General features: G+C 35.9%; 1 protein-coding gene across 14 annotated transcripts in view; it reads right to left on the bottom strand.

Moving 5' to 3' along the window:
* Positions 1-18,594, bottom strand: part of LOC106056126 (myosin heavy chain, striated muscle-like) — a 54,869-nt gene extending 36,275 nt beyond the window's left edge. For 4 of the 14 annotated variants that reach the window (XM_013212902.2, XM_013213064.2, XM_013212989.2 and 1 more), the window contains exons 1-7: positions 17,805-17,934; positions 11,888-12,247; positions 10,841-10,984; positions 9,482-9,638; positions 8,600-8,627; positions 5,393-5,504; positions 3,237-3,365 (exon numbers count right to left, since the gene is read on the bottom strand). In XM_013212902.2, the coding sequence (XP_013068356.2) occupies positions 3,237-3,365; positions 5,393-5,504; positions 8,600-8,627; positions 9,482-9,638; positions 10,841-10,984; positions 11,888-12,085 (768 nt within the window). In that variant the 5' untranslated portion in view covers positions 12,086-12,247; positions 17,805-17,934. Of the gene's footprint in view, positions 1-520; positions 617-1,769; positions 1,869-3,236; positions 3,366-5,392; positions 5,505-7,738; positions 7,857-8,599; positions 8,628-9,481; positions 9,639-10,840; positions 10,985-11,887; positions 12,248-17,804; positions 17,936-18,576 lie in introns of those variants that run through there. The other 10 variants (XM_013213676.2, XM_013213383.2, XM_013213523.2 and 7 more) reach the window with 7 other exon arrangements.
* Between the last annotated feature and the right edge of the window lie 1,730 nt (positions 18,595-20,324).

The following is a 20,324-nucleotide window of genomic DNA, read 5'->3' on the forward strand; positions in this document are numbered from 1 at the left end:
GGATGAAACAAAAAAAAACAAAGTAGGTATTATCGATAAAAGTTTAAATGGGAAAACTAAAAAGAGAATATGGCATGAAAATCGTTACAAATTTCTCTTTAAATATTGTTCAATTTCTTTTTAAATCAGAGGCCGACTTGAAGGATACAAAGACATCATTGGAGTGGTTAAAGTATTTATCAGGGAATGAATTAAAAGACTGAATAATTATTCTGCAATAAAGAGACAATTGTGTAGGACACAATGAAGGAACAATGGGAAATGTTTGCTAATGATATTTTGGAGGATTCAATGGTGGTACAGATGGTGAAGGTAAAATTTGGTATGTGTGGGGGAAAAGAAGCATTACAACTAGTTTCACGCACAATCCAAACAGAAGATATTAGGACTAGGATTAGGGTTCTAAGGGGAAAACTACATGAGGAATAACAGCCGAGAACTTCCTGGACCCTATGACCTGGTGACCACAAGCTAGACCACTGGTCGTTTGACTCTTTTTTTTTGGCTGGCCGGTACTCACAAATCTAGAGGAGTTGTTATTTCTGGTGGTTTTAGCATTGCCGTATGCCTCCATGACAGGGTTGGCCTGGATAATTTGGTCCTCAAGACTGCCTACCTGGTACGTCGTATTAGGGTACGGGTTTGTTTTTTTTCACGTTCCCAGTGGTAAGGTTTTAAAAAGGTTCCAGAGGTTAAGGTTTTATAGGTTTCCACAAGGCAAGGTAAAAGAGGTTCCAGGTTTGCGCAAAGAGGGTTTCAAAAGTTGTGGGGGAGGAAAAGAAAAAGACACAAAAATGAGATAATTCATTGCAACAATCAAAATAAATGGTGAGACTCTGCGGGGGTTATCGTTCGTGTCTACGTGGTTAGGTCAAAGGAAAGAAGTGGCAACAAAGGGTTGTAATGTGGAAGGTTTTTTGTTGGTAATAGGATTCTTATTTCTAATAGAATGCAGGTGTAAAAATAAAACAAAAGATGTTGGAGAAATAAAATAATAAATTTTTTTTCAACAAAGATTCGATTTCTATTTAGATCTACGATCCGCTCGCAAATTGTAAATCTCAAGGTACAAGTATTCCTCTATGTATGATTGTCGATTACGTTTAAAGAAAACAAACACATAAAGCTTCAACTTTACAGATTACAAAAAAGTTCATGTACTTCAGAAGCTTCAACTTCAAATCTTCATCACGTATTCGATAATTCTACTATTTAAAATTCATAGAAATGTTTTTCTTTAATGTAATACATTGCGAAAAGGGTTGCTTTGTTTAATTTATCTGGAAATAGATTAAGGATGTTTATATCGCACTTGTTATTATCAACTATAAGGAAATTAGACCGAAATAAAACTGTCGTGCATATAAACTACTAATGTCTTTAAATCATAGGGTCGTGTGCACTAGACACCTGATCGGTCAATGTTGGCTTTACATTAATATTTTCGTGATTTAAAAAAGGTGAATGAGAAAAAAAAAAAAAAAAAAAAAAAAAGGTGTGTGGAAGGATAAAACGAGGTTTGGAATCAAACATGGTGGTAGGTATGTGAAATGGGTAGGTAGGAACGTAGGTAGGTAGGTAGGAACGTAGGTAGGTAGGTAGGCAGGTATGTAGTTAGGTAGGTAGGTAGGTTGGTAGGTAGGTAGGTTGGTAGGTAGGTAGGTAGGTAGGTAGGTAGGGCTTTGGGCTAAAGGAATCTACTCTATGAAAACGGATTAAGACCACGTCCACCAAGAGAGTTAACTCTCCATCTGTCTCTGAGTACTCACGAATCGGGAGGAGTTGTTGTTTCTTGTTGTCTTAGCGTTACCATAGGCCTCCATGACTGGGTTAGCTTGTACAATCTGATCCTCAAGGGAACCAGGGCCCTGTTACCCCATACATGTTTAGGAGGCGGGATTATAAAGGATAGTGGAGACGGCGGGGAGGCAAAGGAAGGTTCGAGGAGGTTGTGAAAAAAAAAAGAGCAAAATAGGTTTATTAGGTGTTCAATGCAATGGTTCTCAACAAATAATGTCTGTTGGATGAAAGATATGAGGGTATGAGGGATAAACAAAAAATGTCATGGATAGGTTTTATAATGTTGTAGGGTAAGAGCGAGTGTTAATCGAGAGTTCGAGGTTTGTTTATCGTAATACAGGTTCAGACTCATCAGGATAGTGGATAGAAAATTAAAAGGTCATAAGGTTGGTTCGGGGGGTCATTGGGTTGTCGCCTTGCTCAAGGGTATACATTGAACACTCCACTTGCAAATGGTACACAAACAATTTTGAGAAGGAAAACGAGGAATGGACAGCTTATGGAGGTAGGGGGAGGTAGGGAAGGTAGCGTGTTACGGACCAGGTAGATACACAAGGTTGATGATGGGTTCTGCGAAACTAAGGTAAATCGCAGGTGTGTAACTGTCACGTTTTAAAGGTCATTTAACATGTTAGTCAAAACATCTGTATTTTTGTAATCAACGGTGTTAAATACAAGAAACATGTCAAACAGAGGCTATCAACATGTCAAACAGAGGCCATCAACATGTCAAACAGAGGCTATCAACATGTCAAACAGTGGCTATCTGGTTTCTCAGAAATCTTAACGTCACGTCTAGAATATAAAGTCTAGGACGCTGCCTGCCTCGAAACCTAACTTCTTGTCTTTTTCTGTACATTTTGTCAATCTAAATACATTTTCTTCACTTTGCTTGAAAAGAAAATAATATACAACTGCGCATGTCAGGCCGAAAACTGATTATTCTATATTTCAAGCATGATGTATCATGTTAATCACTATAAGATGTTTTCTGGATTAAAAAAAAAAATTACCATAAGAACATTAATGTAAAAATTCATAAAATGATTGACCAGTTTTAATCCTCTCTGTCTAAACTCGAAACAATAAGCAGTCATATACATCATTTCATTTGGCACAAATAACAAACAGAATACAAAGTAGTCGAGGTTTGGGTTTTAGTTTTATTAAGGAATAATTGGGATTGGAAGCAAAATTTGTGGTGGAGAAACTTGAAAACGTTAAACATTGTTACTGGTTTTTTGGGTGTATATCTTTTAGGGAATGATTCGTATGTTTGTTACATAATTAGTTGAGGATAAATCCAAGTGGATTTGGTTCATGGCTATGTTTGATGGAAAATTGGTGGTGGCGGTGGGGAAATCGTTATAACACTGTTAATAAAGTGGGAATTAAGGTTCGAATCTCTTGTTTTGAACTGTTGAGAGTTTACTCACGAATCGGGACGAGTTGTTGTTACGGGTTGTCTTAGCGTTGCCATAGGCCTCCAGTACAGGGTTGGCCTGCACGATGGCATCCTCGAGGGTGCCCTGCTTTTTCACTGGGGCGCCTCCAGCTGCGGCCGCCTAGTGATGGTTTTGTTTTTTTGGTGAATTAAGTGCGCGATGCACGTAGCAGAGCAAGTTGAGGAGGGTGAGGGAGGGGAGGAGGGGAAGATGAAGAAGAGACAAAGCATTGAAATTAATATTGAAACATTTTTGTGACATATGACATTTCTTTTAGAACAGGACAGAAGTTTGATTCGAACAACTAATGAGAATTGCTCTACCATTTTTGGTAGCACGTCAAATAGTTACTCTAATGATGGTCTTGTGGTTCGCATTTTTTTTATATTATAATTTTAGTTGTGTCTTATTATCTGTAATACTTATGTAGACAGTATGTAGACAGTATGTCAGTTCGAGTATATTCATGTCGTCATGCTGTCTCACAATGTAGTCTGGGAATAGATTAACGAAGCCCATGTTCTGTCTGTAAAAGTTGAAATGATAAAAAAAAGATGATTGACATGTCTTTATGTCTTTAGTCTTTATGTTTTTATGTCTTTATGCTGGAGGAAGAAGGACGCACGAATGTGGCGGGTAGGGAGGGGGTGGAGATGATTCTTCTAATAGGTCTGGCTACACTTGGAGGCGCTAGATGGAGTAGGGTTGCGAACAAGGAGGTGTTTCATTCAGGGCGCTCCATATCTCCCTAACACCTCGAGGGCTACTTACGAATCTGGAAGAGTTGTTATTACGGGTTGTCTTGGCATTGCCATAAGCCTCCAGAACGGGGTTGGCCTGGACAATCTGGTCTTCGAGGGTGCCTTCTTTTTTCACCTAATTGCCCAGGTATAGAGAAGGTGGGGCCGGGGGCATGGAATAAGGGTCGCGGAAAAAAACGAAAGGGCGTAAACGGGACAAAAGCATTGATAAAGAAGGTTTAGTTGTCAGTTTGAAAGTTGTTGGGGATTTAAAGGCATCAAAGTTGTGATTGGGCAAACAATAAAAAAAAACAACAGATTAATAATTTTGCTTATAATTAAAATGGTTTCGACTTTAAGCTGAAAGGTTTGCCATAAGTTGATCTAATCCTAGCGACAATTCAACTACTACGAAGGCAAGAAAGATTGAGTAAGACAGTGTGTGTAAATATGGAGTTATATAGAAAGTATGTTTTGTGTTGTTTTCTGTTTCATTGTATTATTTGTATAAAATATAATAAAACATAAAAATATACAATCAAAATAAATAATTCAATAAATTACATTACAAAACTAAAATAATTATAATCATACTTAAGAACGTATGATAAATAGCAATTGAATCAATAGTGTTTCTAAAAATAATTATAATTAAAAACTTAATCATTTTAAAATATATAATACTAAACATTCATTATTAAACAGTACTAAAATACATAAAATCATATGTAAGTATCACAAATCCAAATTATGTAACTTAATGTAGCATAAATCTAAGGTAACTAGCAGGCAAAGGCAAGCTAGGTGCGGTTAGTGTGAAGACATATTAGAATTGTATTTAGTGTCGTGTCATAGTTCTACATTAGAGATCATGCTTTTGGCCTGGTACAACTAAAGATTTCAACCCCTGGATAGGGGCCTATTGCTTGACCTTACATATTAGAGTCTCTACTAGAGGTGTTTAGTAGGGTTGTAGCTATGTTGTACTTACAATTTCATTTACAAATTAAGATTTCAAGCCCTCCTTAGGGGCCTACTTCTAAATTCTGCATATTAGTGTCTCTACTAGATGTTTTTAGTAGGGTTGTCTAAAGCTATGGGGTACTTAAAATTTCTTTTCTTTTTAAATCCTAAACTCGAGATAATAGGTTCACACAACGAAAGCTACTCATGCGATTGACAGTCTACTTTAGCCAAAAGAAAAGTTTGGCCTAAGAAAATCTCTTTGATTACTCTCTAAAAATTGTTAAGAAAAAAAAAATATTTCTATGTTTTCTAACCAAAAATCTAAAAAAATGTCTCCTTTAAAAATGGTGTTTTTTCATGCAGGAGGGGGGGGATTAGGATTCTGCAAGGGAGGTAACTACATGGGAGGAGGGTCACTCTGCGAGTCAGAAGATTGTCTACCTTCTTGGCTTCATCGCTAGCCTCGTCTTTCTTTTGCTGACCAGCGGCGACGTTGGCGAAGTACATGATTACCTTTTTGGTGTTCTCAGTCTTTCCGGCACCAGACTCGCCACTGCAGTGGACATAAGTGGACATAGAGGGGGTTTAGACTTAAAACATGAAGGCGTGGTTTTGTTTATTTTGTTGGATGTTTTTGACCTGTACCCTTGATATTTCTATCACCGAGTCCAGCATTCTCATGTCATACAAAACACAGCTTGGTCATATAATACACATCAGTACATTAGAAACCAAGAATATATGAGACCTGGCCTTTTATAAGTGAAGTAAAAAGTTTTGAGTTATAGAAGAGAATATTAGTAAAATGCCTTAACAGAACAGATACACAGAGGCAATAGAGTGTGAGTCAGTGTTGCCATATTTTAAGTTTGTTTCTTTTTAAATGGATAGTTCTCGTAATCTGAAGCTCTTGTGCTATTATTTGTGCATTCTTTGCACATTTCAATATAATATAATAGTAGAGTATGTTAACTTTGTTAGGTTCATACGTGATAATTTTACGTGAAAAAAACACTATTTTGATACTAAAATGATTATTAATCATAAAAATGCTAGAAATGACATTTTGTATGGAAATAATAACCGAAATAGTTGTTTTTTTTATTTTATGCTATAGAAGCTAATTGGATAATAAAAAGAAACAAACATCTTTGGCAGCCTTACACTCGGGTGTGCCAGCTAGCACTAGCCAACACACACACACATCACAGAGAGACGACTCATTTATTTATAAACAAAATTCAGCCTTTGAGCAACAGCCCGTGAGACTCGCAGATACAGATACATGATACAGAAGATACGATACGTTGCACATGATACAGAAGATACGATACGCAGCACATGATACAGAAGATACGCAGCACAAGTTTCAACACATCGACACAAATGATTGGCCAAAATAAAAAATAAGAAACAATGCCTTAAAAACAATCAGATAAAAATAATCAATGCAAATCTAATTCTTAACATAACATCCCAAATTTATTAAGATATACAGCACACTTCCACCTCTTTAAATACAATATTTTTTAAAGACTTCAAATTTCTAGTTTTATATGTATAGGGCCGATACAAAATAGATCATTAATCGTGGTAGTATGTCATAAATTTGTGTTCGCTTATTTTACAATGCAATGAAAAACATTTAGTTAAGAATGACGAATCTAGCATTCCCTAAAGATTTAACATATTCCCGAACCCAGAACAATGTGACATATGGACATAACAGTATTTCTAAAACTAATAAAATTTCCCTGCAACGTCAACGATAACAAACCATATAACATGTACCTACACACAACATAATATACCATACCAATATACATGTTCATAACAGCTCATAATACGATGCCATTAAATATGCATTATGCCGCTGTGCGTTGATACAGCAGAGATAATTATAAAGAAGCGATAAGATAAATATTGAAGATAGATAACAGTCGATTGCACGGGCAATTAGCGTACATAGAACCAATCAAAGATTCTAATACAGTCTGGACCTCGAATACGGCACTTTACCCAACAGACGCTCACATTTTAAGCCCTTTCTTTGAGAAAAGGAAATGTCACGAGCACAGACCTATATATATTATATCTAGACTGGAAAACGGAAACCAATTCTTATCCGCGATTGATCAACTCACAGACCTATATATATATAGATTGTTATGTATGAATCAGAGACCTATATATATAGAGAGATTGTAATGTATTAATCACAGAACTATATATTCACGAAAATTCATGAAATAAAGCCATTTCCTGTTAGTTTTCATTAAGATAATGTTCCGAAAATTCTAGATCGAAATAATTCACGTCTATTGATTTTAGTCATCTTATGTACATTTAAATAGATTGATTTTGTTTATATGTATCAAAAAATTGCAAAATAATAATTATGAGATGAAAGTGCTCTTATTTTCGGTGTTTTTTTACTAGATGTAGATCTAAACATTAACTTATATATTACATAGGTTAGGGTTGAAACAAAACTGTACGTTACTTTACAAAACAACGCCTTGATTCACGACATTTTGTGTAGTGTTTAAACATCTCCATGTCCAGTCTACATATATAATATATATAGGTCTGTGGTCAAGAGCCTTTAGTCATATGTGACGTGTATTTAGTTCCGGTGCAAATTTTTTATATTACAGCGTTACAAAAATAAAATTGCCGAGTTGGCGTAACGGGTCAAGACTGTATGGGAGAGTGAAATATAATATGTATAAGAGATAAAGATTCAGAGAGTACACGTTTGACTCTTTTCGGGTGCAAGAGACTTACTAGGGGGCACTCCTTGTGTATCGTCTTATCCCGCTCCCTGCTCAGATCTGCCGCCACATGGGCGAAATACTGGATTACCTTTTTAGTGCTCTCTGTTTTACCCGCTCCGCTCTCGCCTCTGGGTGTATTAGAAGGTAACCATGGTAACAATAGTTGGGCTTGGGGTATATTTTTGTTAAATATATTTATATGTATATTTATGTTATGAGAACCACGGGCATCGACCCAAGAATATGGGAGGAGATTGCCCAAGACCGGACAGCATGGAGACAGACTGTACGTGCTGGTACGAACTTCGCCGAGTGAAAAGAAACGAAGCTGCATCATCTCAAGACGAAACCAAAGCCAGTGACTCATCTGGCCGCATACATTGTCTTACGAGACAGACGGAGCCATGTATATATATACACATGGGGACAAAAATATTCCATAGTGACTTGCTTGACAAAAAAGTGGCACAGAGAACCAGCCATTTTAATGTGCAGCATATTGTGACAGACCAGTACTACAGTACTTTGTGTGTATGGTATTACCAATTGTAAATATTAGATCAACTAGACTTCATCATCTTGATCAATACATAGTTCAAATCTGATGGTAATTTTATTAACTTCTAACAAGATACGGATATTTGTGACAGTAAAGAAACAAGTACCTTACCCATAGTCAAGGTTCTGTATCTTTTGTAGAGCGAATGTAGCGATAGGACAGAAAAAGTAACTTTTTAAATTACTTTTCAAAATTTAAGAGATAAAATAGCTTCAGTTTGTATAAATAATCTTTCGATGAATGACAAGCGAGAAAGTGGATCTCAAAACTTAGACTAAAGAGTATCATAAACACAAAAAACGTAACACTTACGTAATCAACATAGACTGGTTCTCACGGTCTGAAAAATACAGAAAGGGAAAACTTGAGAAACCAGAAAAAAAACATATAAAAGTTACTATATATCAAGTAAATGACAGTGAGTTAGTAATCGGACACCGTGAGTTACGGATTAAAAAAAATGTATGTATCCTGACTACATCAATTTGGAAAGCTTTTTTTTTTTAGTACAATGAAATTGTTAGCTGTTTTTTCTTCCATTCAACTTTAGTTGAGGTATGTGCTATTGAGACAATGATTATACCAAAGAAAAAAGAACAAATATTTATGGGCTACATTTTACTCCGATTTCCAAAACTTCCAATACTTGGAACTTGTGGAATAATATTTCAAGTTTTTTTTCCAGGCTAAAAAAATCATATTATAAATTCAAAAACAAATAAATCTGGCCTCATCCCAAACAAAACTTTATCTTAGGACGTCATATGTCATGGGTTAGCCCTTATGTGCAAAAAAAAATTTGACATTCTCCAAGCTAGATATCACAAGAGATGTAATAAAAAATAAACACAACTTTATAGCATAATCTCCCTTTATGATATTTTGTTTAACATGGTAATATATATAGTAAGTCTCTCTTGTTTTAATTTTCTGAATGTTGAATTATTAATATGTTTCATTTTGTTTCATTTCTTATGTGTTCACATGTTTTATATTCTTATTTTTCATATTTAAGAAACAACTATCTAAAAATACTGCAGCATTTATATATAATATATTTTATATTATTTTTACGAACCAAGGGAGTTGATATTACGCTTTACTCTGTGTTTTCCATGCAAATGATAGTAATAGATCTACTGATTATGTTTTGTTCAACTTTGAATTGCATAAGGTCGACAACGTGGTGAATACCTTGCAACATGTTCTGGTAGGCGTTGTCAGAGATGGAGAAGAGATGAGGGGGCATCTCAGCCCTCCTTTTGCCTCTGTAGACGTTGATGATCTTCTGGGTGTAAATGGGCAGACGACGGTAGGGGTTGATGGCCACGCAAAACAGGCCGGAGTATGTCTGGAGAACAGAGATTAGGTTACGTTAAGCTGAGATATAGTCTATTAGACAGAGAGAATGTAAGAAAGAATGGGAGCTAGAGAATAAAGGCAGAGGAGAGAGAGAGAGAGTGAGAGCATGATTGATTGAGACAGAGACAAAAAGGATGATTGAGAGTGAGAGAAAACATATACTATTTTTAATGGTGAGGAAAAAAATAGCAATGACTTTTTTAAGGGTAAATATTACGATAAATAAATAGTATGATAAATTTGCATAAAAATTAGAAAGCCATAATCAATATGAACAAAGGCAAAGTAAGAATAAAAAAATCCACATAGACTTTACAAGGAAGCTACACTATGTTGGATGATATCTTACGAATACTAAGTAACTAACAAAGTATTTGGGTGTGACAGGGTACATTTCGTTACATTTTTAGGCGACAAATATTTTAAAAGTAAAGTAGACCCCCACCCCCACCGACAATGGCTTTGTCTGTATTACGTTGTGTCAAACCATGTAGGTCGCAGCTGGGTCTGCGTGGTCACATGAAATAATGGACTCGTCCTTAGTCTTCAGAATCGAAGACAGTACGGTCAGTACCTTATGGTCTTTACATTTCTACCACAATCCCATAGTGCTAGGAAAGTAATATTTCAGATGGCCATATTGAATAATTTGACATTCGTGCCTTGTTTTCACCGTTTGGATACATGCTTTTAAAAAATTCTATAGAATGTTTCTTATACCAAAAGTTCTTCAGTCAGACAGACAGAAAGACGGACAGAGGATCTAGACAGAGATATATAAGTGTAACGTACTTTTTCCACACAGTAAAGCTGACTCTAAGGAAGAGCACAAACACAGCACATGTTACTTTTAAATAAAAGACACTTGACTTAGTCTGAGACAGATATAAGAGTAGGTCAGAGAACTTACGTAGACTAGGGCAGATATATGAGTAGGTCAGAGAACTTACGTAGACTAGGGCAGATATATGAGTAGGTCAGAGTAGGACAGATATAAGAGTAGGTCAGAGAACCTACGTAGACTAGGGCAGATATAAGAGTAGGTCAGAGAACTTACGTAGACTAGGGCAGATATATGAGTAGGTCAGAGTAGGACAGATATAAGAGTAGGTCAGAGAACTTACGTAGACTAGGGCAGATCTAAGAGTAGGTCAGACTAGGACAGATCTAAGAGTAGGTCAGAGAACTTACGTAGATCAAACCCGAGGTGTAACGTGATTTCAAGTTGTGCAAGACAGAGGCCTCGTTCAAGTAGGTCATGTTTGCCATGTCTTCGATCTTCTCGAACTTGGGTGGGTTCATCTGTTGGATGTCATCCTTCTTGAAAGTCTTGGTCTGAACACAAACATACACACATTAAGATGCTTTGTGGATCTCTTCAAATGTCTCTCTTTCTCTCTCTCTCTCTGATTCACACACGTACATACAAGATATTTAGATGTACAAATATTATTACATCTTTGAATTCCCCTAACACCGCATTGGACACAATATTGTGCTATCACTCTGTCCAACAGACCTGCCTATTACGTGTATCCCCTCCCCCATCTGGAGCTTGCGCCATCTTGTTGCATTTATCCTCTTAAAACGTATTGATTACAATAGCATGGTTACTGGACGCCTTTTTAAGAAAGACAATTTTTCTTTTTACTTAAGTCTTATATGTAGATGTTATGAAATTGGTGTTGACCTTATTTGCCTGGTTTTCAAGTGCATGCAACCACAGTATGGAACTATACTCGTGAGTAATATGGGAGTGTATCCTTGTTGCGTTCATCATTGACTGCGATATTCAGCAAAATGTTTATGGCAAAGTACATGTTTGGTTTTCGTGTTCTTCAATCTTAACATCATCTTGTTGATCTACTAGAATGTATTTCTTAACAATTGTATTTTTTTTTATTTTTAAGAAAACGTTTTTTATCAGCCACGTTGACACCAAAAAATCTGACATCAATGCATTAAACATGCCTTATGTTACAGCTTGTCTACCCTTAAGAAGCATTTAATAAACATAATTTTTTAACAAACATTATCTTTATGCATTTAAAAACGACCATGTAAACATTCACAAAGATACCCACTTCTTTTGTTCATAAAAATAAGACTAAAACACTAAGTAAAACCAAATTCAAATTGCTCGAGGACTGTATCTCTAGTACTCAGGGATAAAACGTACTTTACAAAAGACAAGATATTTACATTTCGGATTCGAACCCTCGTGCTTCAGCCGCTTACCTCATTGTTCTTGAGAATCTTGACAGTGATCTCTTCACCCTTTGTACTCTGGATCTCAGCAGCCAAGAAACCCTCTTTGGCGTCAGGCACCCAGCAGGACTTCTTGCCGTCAAAGTTTTGGTTCTGCTCTTTCATCAACTTCTTCCTGTCTACAGCCAGGTACTGGAAGTCTGGGTCGCTCACGTCTAATCCAGACATTTTCTTTAGCTCACTGTGTCTACCGTGTGTTAAATAGATACAAAGAACTCAATTTCTAAGGTCTCTGAAGGTCGATGCGAAACTTTGATTTCAAAAGTACAGAGATTTGGACCTGTGAGGTCTTCGGGTGTACCGTTTAGTTCAAGACCTACTCAGAACAGCCTATAAGGAATAAACATAAAAAAAAAACAATATATTTAATATTTTGATATAATAAGTTAACAATAAAAAGAAAATAAATAAAAAGTTTTTTAAGGTCAAAATTTATGATTAATTCAATAAATGGATAAATGGAAAATATCATAAATTAGATTTTGATATTTTTACAAAGATTATATCAGCTCACTCTGTATGTCTGGTCAAATGTTTGTACACGTTTTTTCTACCACGCCCAATCTCGGATTAAGCTGAAATTTTGCACAATTATTTATTTTACCTGGTAATTATTTTTTTTGTTGTTTGGTATCTTGAACAAGGGAAAGATATCGTACTTGACAGGAGTGATAGTGTAAGTTGAATTAGTCCCTGCGGGGAATATTGAGCCCTGGGTGAACATTTTTTACGCCTTTTAAAAAAACGATCATGTAAACATTCACAGAAATACCCGCTTCTTCCCTCCCCCTTTCAGAACTGGTCCAGACAAGTGTTAGGATCATAGATCTTTGAGAGAGCTAAAATAAAGGCTAAACAATTAGGTAAATCGCTCAGATTTATATGTCTATTTGAAGTGCTCATATAATTACATGGCTGATCCAAACCAATTAATATAATTACACTTCGTGTGGGCCCGTTTGTTTGTTTTTTAATGTTTTTGTTGTTTGAAATTCTGGTTAACATTTGAAAACGTTCAATTATGAATTGTAATTTATACAATCTTAACTCTTTCTCTCCTAACTGATGATACCAGCGTTGATTCCACCAGAATGTGGTAAATAATTACGGAGAGAAAGAGTTAAGCTGATAAGACGCAAATATAACTTTACATGGTTTTACATTGTTATTCTGTTACCATAATACTTTCATCCCATTCTCATTCCAATGCAGTAACCAAGTATCTTGAGTCTGTATCATGTTTGATTCTCAATACCGAGCGTTGGTTTCTTCGTTTTAACAAGCAAATCTACGAGGCTTTTTTTTTCCCGAATGAGCGGAAACTCTGGTTTGACACTTGTTATATAGCGTCCGTCACAAACATCGTAGACAGTACGTGTATAACAAATTAGCATGGCCTGATTGTATAGGACTACGGTGGGAGGGGAGGTAAATCTAGTTATAATTCCCAAGATTATTGGGATGGAGAGGGGGGAATAAGAATTGGGCGGGAAAATAACAAGAACCCCCACCCCACCCTCACACACACACATACCAAAAATAAATTTAAAAAATCAAGATTTGTAAGAACAAGAGCTCATGACAAGATACAGGTCTTAGAATGTACGTAATGGACCAGAAACCTGTATGGAGAGCTGCTTGATATGGAAATTAATGCGCAGATCAACTTTTGATTTGGGAAAATTTTATTACATCACAAGAATATGATAATTACTACACAAATTGAGAGCCTGGATTTAGAAGAACTCTAAGAAAGTTTGGTCAGCCAAACCATAAGAATATTTAGCAAGAGACAATGGACTCTTTAGTCTATGTTTAGAACTAAAGACTCCTTATATAATATTATATTTAATTTATTATATCCCCCCCCAAAAAAAAAAAATAACAAATATAAAGAAAAATACTTAAAAACAAAACAATAGCAACGCTTATATAAGGGAAAGAGCTGTGCATTTACAGCCACGTAGCTCACTATTGTAAGATTTATTTCCCCTTTTTCTATATCAAATATAATGAATTAATTATCACTCAATTATTTTTTTAGGAACAATAAGTGTTCAAATGTTTCATTTCGATTCGAGAATGGGTAGTGGGAGAAATTACGTGTGGAAACAAGATTTACTAGACAGACAGAAAGACAGACGGAGTGAGTGGAAATAAGCTTTGTAAAATAGAGAAAAATGTTTAGGATATCTCTTGATATTCTCACAGAATTTTTTAAAATACTAATGTTATTTCTTTATCATTTTTTAAACATCTCTTTTATCACCTATGTCATAACACTACGTTCTGTTGTAAAGCCTTCAGATATTGTTATCTTTTGAGAAGAGATATATAACATCTGTTTTATAGGATGTTTATATTTATATATATTTTTAAGTTTCAAAATCTAAAACATTTTATAGTTTGCGTTAGGGTCATGACCAGGATGGCTGCCGGGTCGTGCCGTTTGCACGCTGGGCTGTTGTTCGGACTTATCGATGTTCCCGGGATCAAACTCTGCCTGCTCCCATCCCCCGTCGTCCTACGGGAGGTTTGAACTAGGAAGTAAATTATCTTCAACCCTGAAGGAACATCCGAAACATGTAAAATATTTTACAAACCATATTCCCCTAAAAATTAGATTGATAGTAAAAATCTAAATGTTGCGCTCCACTGATGGCTACCACTAAGTCTTCTTAGGTTCTAATTAGACATTGTATATAATAACTTCTGATACAAAGTTTTAAAAAAGTGTATATAGTTTATCTAGTCATCAATACCAGTGACTTGGCAGAATTTAGGTCATTGGTTAATATGCATGCCTGAATGCATGACGCGTAAGACGTAATCATCTTCTTTTTTTGAAGTAACGTCTGTATTATATAAGATAAGATAAGAAGATACAAGAAAATATTTTATTTTTTCTGTCACTGGTCTTTATCTCCAACAAATACTTGTCGTAACGCATGACCTCGTGACACCCTCGTTAGCTATAGACTGAAGAAATAGATTAGATTGGCCAACACAAAGTCTGAAAAAAGCTACTTTACTTTTCTTTGTAACTCAAAGAGTTTATATTTAACGGAATGTTTCAGCTAACTCGATTTGAAAAACAAAAAATAGTACTTCACGAAAAGGCGTCCTGATTAAGATCACGTGATCTTATAGTAGTCACGCCCAAAGGCAGAAGAAAAAAAGAATAGTAAGAAATGTAGCCAGCAGTATGCTACCAAGATGGCTATCGTTGTCCACTTGTCAAGTGACCACAAGTTCAAATGTGTATTTCTTGTGTCATGACAGCTTACAACTTGTCTCCCAGATCCTCTAAATGGGGGTGCGAATGTACATTGTTTAGCTTTGTGTGTGTGGGGGGGGGTCACTGTTAAAATTTGAGAAACACTGATCTAGTTCTTCGTCAAGTAGCACACTATTCTACAACAAGTACCACATGGAACAGAACATTTTGGCCAAGTTTGTATAGTAAAATTTTGACTACAAGAAGGAAATAGACACTATTTATTTTGGGTGAAAAAAACAATTATGTATACATATATATATATATATATATACAAATTATTAGAACTTGTTAAGTTGAATGTTATTGAAGTATTACCCTAGAGTCTACATTAAGACCCAACAACTTCACAAAAATAATTTATTACGTCATTATAAAAGAGATGAAGACATCAACTGGTGTTCATAGACTTCTTAAGAAAATCTAGCTAAAGATTATTCAGATGCCCTCAGTCTTGATGCGTTCAGTCTATATGCCCTCTGCCTAGATGGCTGCAGCTGCAGTCTTATATACCATCGGCCTAGACGCTCGCAGCTTAGATACCTGCAGCTTTTTTTTTTTAATGGTTGGGGACTAAATTAAAATGAATGAAACAGAGAAAAATAATTTTAATACAGCAGCTGCCTGGCCTTTGTGGAGGGTTAGGGTTTGAATCTCCAAGTATTTGACAAGGTCATGACCATTTGAAATCGATAAATGTACAATACCTTAATTTGGGGAGTATGACCATGACAATGAGTATTGACAAGTACTGTTAAACAACAACAGTCATTCTAAACACACAGAAGTGGAATGTACAAAGAACAGGGCGCTCCTAACTGTTAAACCAGGGCGCTCCTAACTGTTAAACCAGGGCGCTCCTAACTGTGCTACATTTCTGCTGCCCGAACTATTTTCTTCTTGATGAAATACCCCCCCCCCTGTTTTTTTCCCCCCTAACAGACACACGGGAAAGGTGAAAATACCAGAGGGTACGGTAGATTCCCTCTGCCTACCTGTCTTAACCCTGAATTCACCTTGAGACCGGAAGCACAGAGCATCCAAACTTACACGCACAGAAACTCACGCAAACAGACACACACACACTCACGCAAACACACATATTTTTTACTTTGGATCAAGATACTTATCGGAGTTGACGTGTATATTTATGTACGTATGTATGCACTGCACCAATGTGATTGCCCATCACTTCTTGACTTATTCACCAATGTGAATTTATTTATTTGAAGATCACATTTTCTCAGATGTTTTAGGCTATGAGGATGTTCAGGTACTTAAAGAAACCTCTGAATATCACCTAAAAATTTATTCCTTTACTCCCCCACCATTTTTTTTTGTTATTATTTTTGTTTAATTGTTGAAAGCCCACGCAAAATTTTGTATCATTCCACACAGGCGTTGTGGCTGAGTGGCTTACGAACCAGGGATCTGGGTTCAAATCTCGGTGAAGACTGGGATTTTAAATTTCACTAAGTCCACCCAACTCTAATGGGTACCTGACTTCAGTTAGGGAACTGGCCGCATTATGCCCTGCTCGTTAACCGTTGGCCAACGATACAGATGACCTTAACAGCATCTGCCCTATAGATCGCAGAGTCTGGAAGGGGAACTAACTTTACTTTATTCCCATAATTATAACTTGCTATAAGCGAAAGGCATGCCAACTATCCTTACACATCGTGATTATCCTTCTTAATAGTGTTTCATATTTAAAGTAATCTATTAATAGTTTCAAAGTGAAGCCGAAAAGGATCCGTAACTCTATTTACAAAAGAGTAAACAACGGATGCATTTAAAACTCACTTTTATCATATACGAGTCATGAAGTCATATTCTTTTCACAATAATTAACATATATTAGGTTACCTAATGACCAATATCTACCTAGTATTAATAATATCGATATAGTATTGAACTAGTATCGATCTAGTCTAGAGCTGGTGTTGATGTAATATTGGACTTGCATCAAACTCATTTTGATCTAGTATTAAACTATGATTGAACTAGTATTGATCTAATAAATAAACTTCTGCTTCTTAAAGACCCAATAATGTTTCATTCAGTTTCAGGTTAAACAGTTAAGGAGGATGTTATGTGCAAGCCAAACACTGCAACACCAACTGAAGTTAGCTGCTCAACCCGAAATTCAAATTAAATTCAAGGATCTTGAAACAATAATAATAATTCCTGCGCGTCTTCAAGTAAACCAACACGTGACCTTTCAACTTCACTGTATAAGAAGTCAGACTTTTGTGAGTTATAAATTAAAAAACAATTGACTATACACTGTTTTTATCTCTAGTAATAGATATTACTAATAATATGGCCGGCACTTTCAAGTCAAAAAACCTGAACAATAAATCTCAATATCTTTTCTGAGCAGTGTTTGGCTTGGATCTTTTATCGAATATAATCAAAATATTTAATTAAATATTTTAAAGATGTCAGGAGGTCTGTGAATGTTTGAATATAAAAACAGTTTATTACAACGAACTATGTTATTGTCTTTCGATGCAGCATCGAACCAAATAACATCTTTGATTTCACTAAGTATATATAAAGTAGTCCCCAAGTAAAAGAAGACAAACTTTAATTATAAGTACGCACCAGCAGTGTGACATGTAATCCAGCAACGAGCAGAAGTGAAGATGGAATAAAAAAAAGAAACAACACAAGTGGCGCCTCCACAATGTTCACAAGGGAGAGAATTATTTGGCTCGTGGCCTAAAAATAGGTAAGCACATTTTCTCCTATCACGCTATCAAATAGGTAGGGGGGGAGGGAGGGGGAGGGCTGAGTATAAGGTGAAAGGGGGAGGTGCTTGAGCTCACGTTACTGACGAGCACACCATCCCCCGCACGTGCATCCCCGCCTGCGCATGCGTATGACCTCACCGGCTACCCATATTTGGCACACGGTGCTCGGGCATGCAGGTAGATAACACACACACACACACACGAAATACACGCCGAGGGCGAGATAAACGTAAAAAAAAATAAGTTTCATCGTGTTTTGGAGGAGGGGAGGTTGCAAGTTATGTACCCCCCCCCTTTCCACTTATACACACAAGTGTGTTGTGTGTCAATAATAATTCGTTTTACTAATTACATTCATTAGGAAAAGGTCAAAGATGTTTCGAAAAACAAGAAATTCTTTCGTAAACTCCTCCATAAGAATCCGTCTTTTTTAATTTCTCTTTCACGACCCGGTATTTCTGATATCCGTGAATAATCCAATAATTTAAAAATATATACCTATTTTCCAAATTTTTTACCAGACACTTTTAAAGAAACAATATTTTCATGTGTATAAATTTTGTGATCTTTATAATAGTATTAAGATAAAAAAAAAAAAATTAAAAAAAAAAACAGCCCATTACCGAAACTTCGTCGTCACTTCCGGTAAAAGTTTTCAAGATGCAAGAAAATAAACACTCACACAGAACCAAAAAAACACATCAGATCCTAGTGAAATATGTCTCATAAAGGCTGCCAATCTTTTTTTGGTATTAGGTAATCCAGGAAGTCAGTAGAAACAAAGTAATAATCCACAGTGGATGAGGCGATTAATCCAAAAAACAAGGGGAGAGAACACACGCGAAAACGACACTGACAAGGGCAAACAGGTAGGTCAAACAGTAAAAAAAGAATTATCACATTTAATATCTTTAATAAAGTGCATTGATGTATAATATACTTAAGTATAACAAATTTTTAGAGAAATCTTAATGGTATATGAAATTATAAATTTAAATTGTAAGTGTGTTATGTTAATCAACTATTAGCTATATTAAACTATAAAATTGGTTGGAAACATTTTTAATCACTCTTGCTATACGTATCACTGAGAATTACCATATCTACAATATCCAACACTGAGCTCAATTATAGGTCTAAACAAGATAGCTTACTTCTAGTTCCAGTCTAAGAATTTAAAAAGTTATTTCATTCCCATATTTAACACAATCAATCGTCTGTTTCTAGTTAATGTGGAATGAGTTGTTCCCCTTTTCTCAGAAATATAATCTAGTCTATGTTTAATAGACTAGATAAAATGTTTTCTATGCTTTTTTCTTTTACAGTACATCTTGCCCTGAAAGGCTACTCACTTTTCCCACGACTATTGTAGTTAATCAAAGAAAAAAAAAACAACTAAAAAAGTCTAATTCAAAATAAATAGATTATATGAGAAACAAAATTTATTTTTTTTTTAAATATATGGATATATTGGGCTACAAATAAAGGTGAAAGGTTGTGAGGTTGGCTACGTTAAAGGTGAAAAAAAAACAACTATATATCTAAATTTCATTATAACACTGCACACCAAAACCAAAAAAAAAACATAAAATTAGGAAGGGGGTTATAGAAAGAAGCTAACTACTTACGATGCTGGGCTGTTCTAGGTCTCCACTTCAGCACTGTGCTTTTATACCCCCAGTCTTCTGGCGACCTCTTGGCAAGTTATGTAAGCGCTCACTGGATTGGCTGAGATCCCAGTGTCCCGCCAATGGCAGACAGGGGTACCAGAGGTGGGTGCTAGGTACACTCTATATGGAAGATAAGGGAATTCTTTGCGTGAGTATACTGGGTTAAGGGGAAGTGATATACTCTTTAATCAGGAGTACCCGCCTCCCCCTCCCCCCTCGCCCCCCTTTACTTTGTCAGCCATTTTTATTTTCGTGCTGAGCGTTCACCGGTAAGAACTTGAAACACTTACCTCGCGCGTGCCATAACCTTGCTCACACACACACACACACGCACGCGCATGAAACTCATACATACATATACAGCCGTGTACTGGCAGCTCAGCCATTGTGCTGGCTAAATGGGGGCAGTTGTGTGTGAGAGTGTGTATCAATGTGGGAGTGTTTGGAAAAAAAACAAACACTTTTTTTTTTGTTAATAAGCTAAACCATCTTTTGCTAAACAAACCTGACAAGAAAATAATGTAAGAATGTTTATTCTTGCTGAAACACACAACCACTTCTGGTTTTATCTATAAGCAGCTTAAGATATAGGTTAACCCATTCCCCCACACCACACCAATACAAATAACCCTATGGATATTGTAAATCATTTGTTTGTGAAATGTTTTGCATGTTTCGGATGGTCCTTACGATTTGAAGAT

This window comes from Biomphalaria glabrata, chromosome 2 (genome assembly GCF_947242115.1).
Source record: "Biomphalaria glabrata chromosome 2, xgBioGlab47.1, whole genome shotgun sequence".
NCBI lineage: Eukaryota > Metazoa > Mollusca > Gastropoda > Planorbidae > Biomphalaria > Biomphalaria glabrata.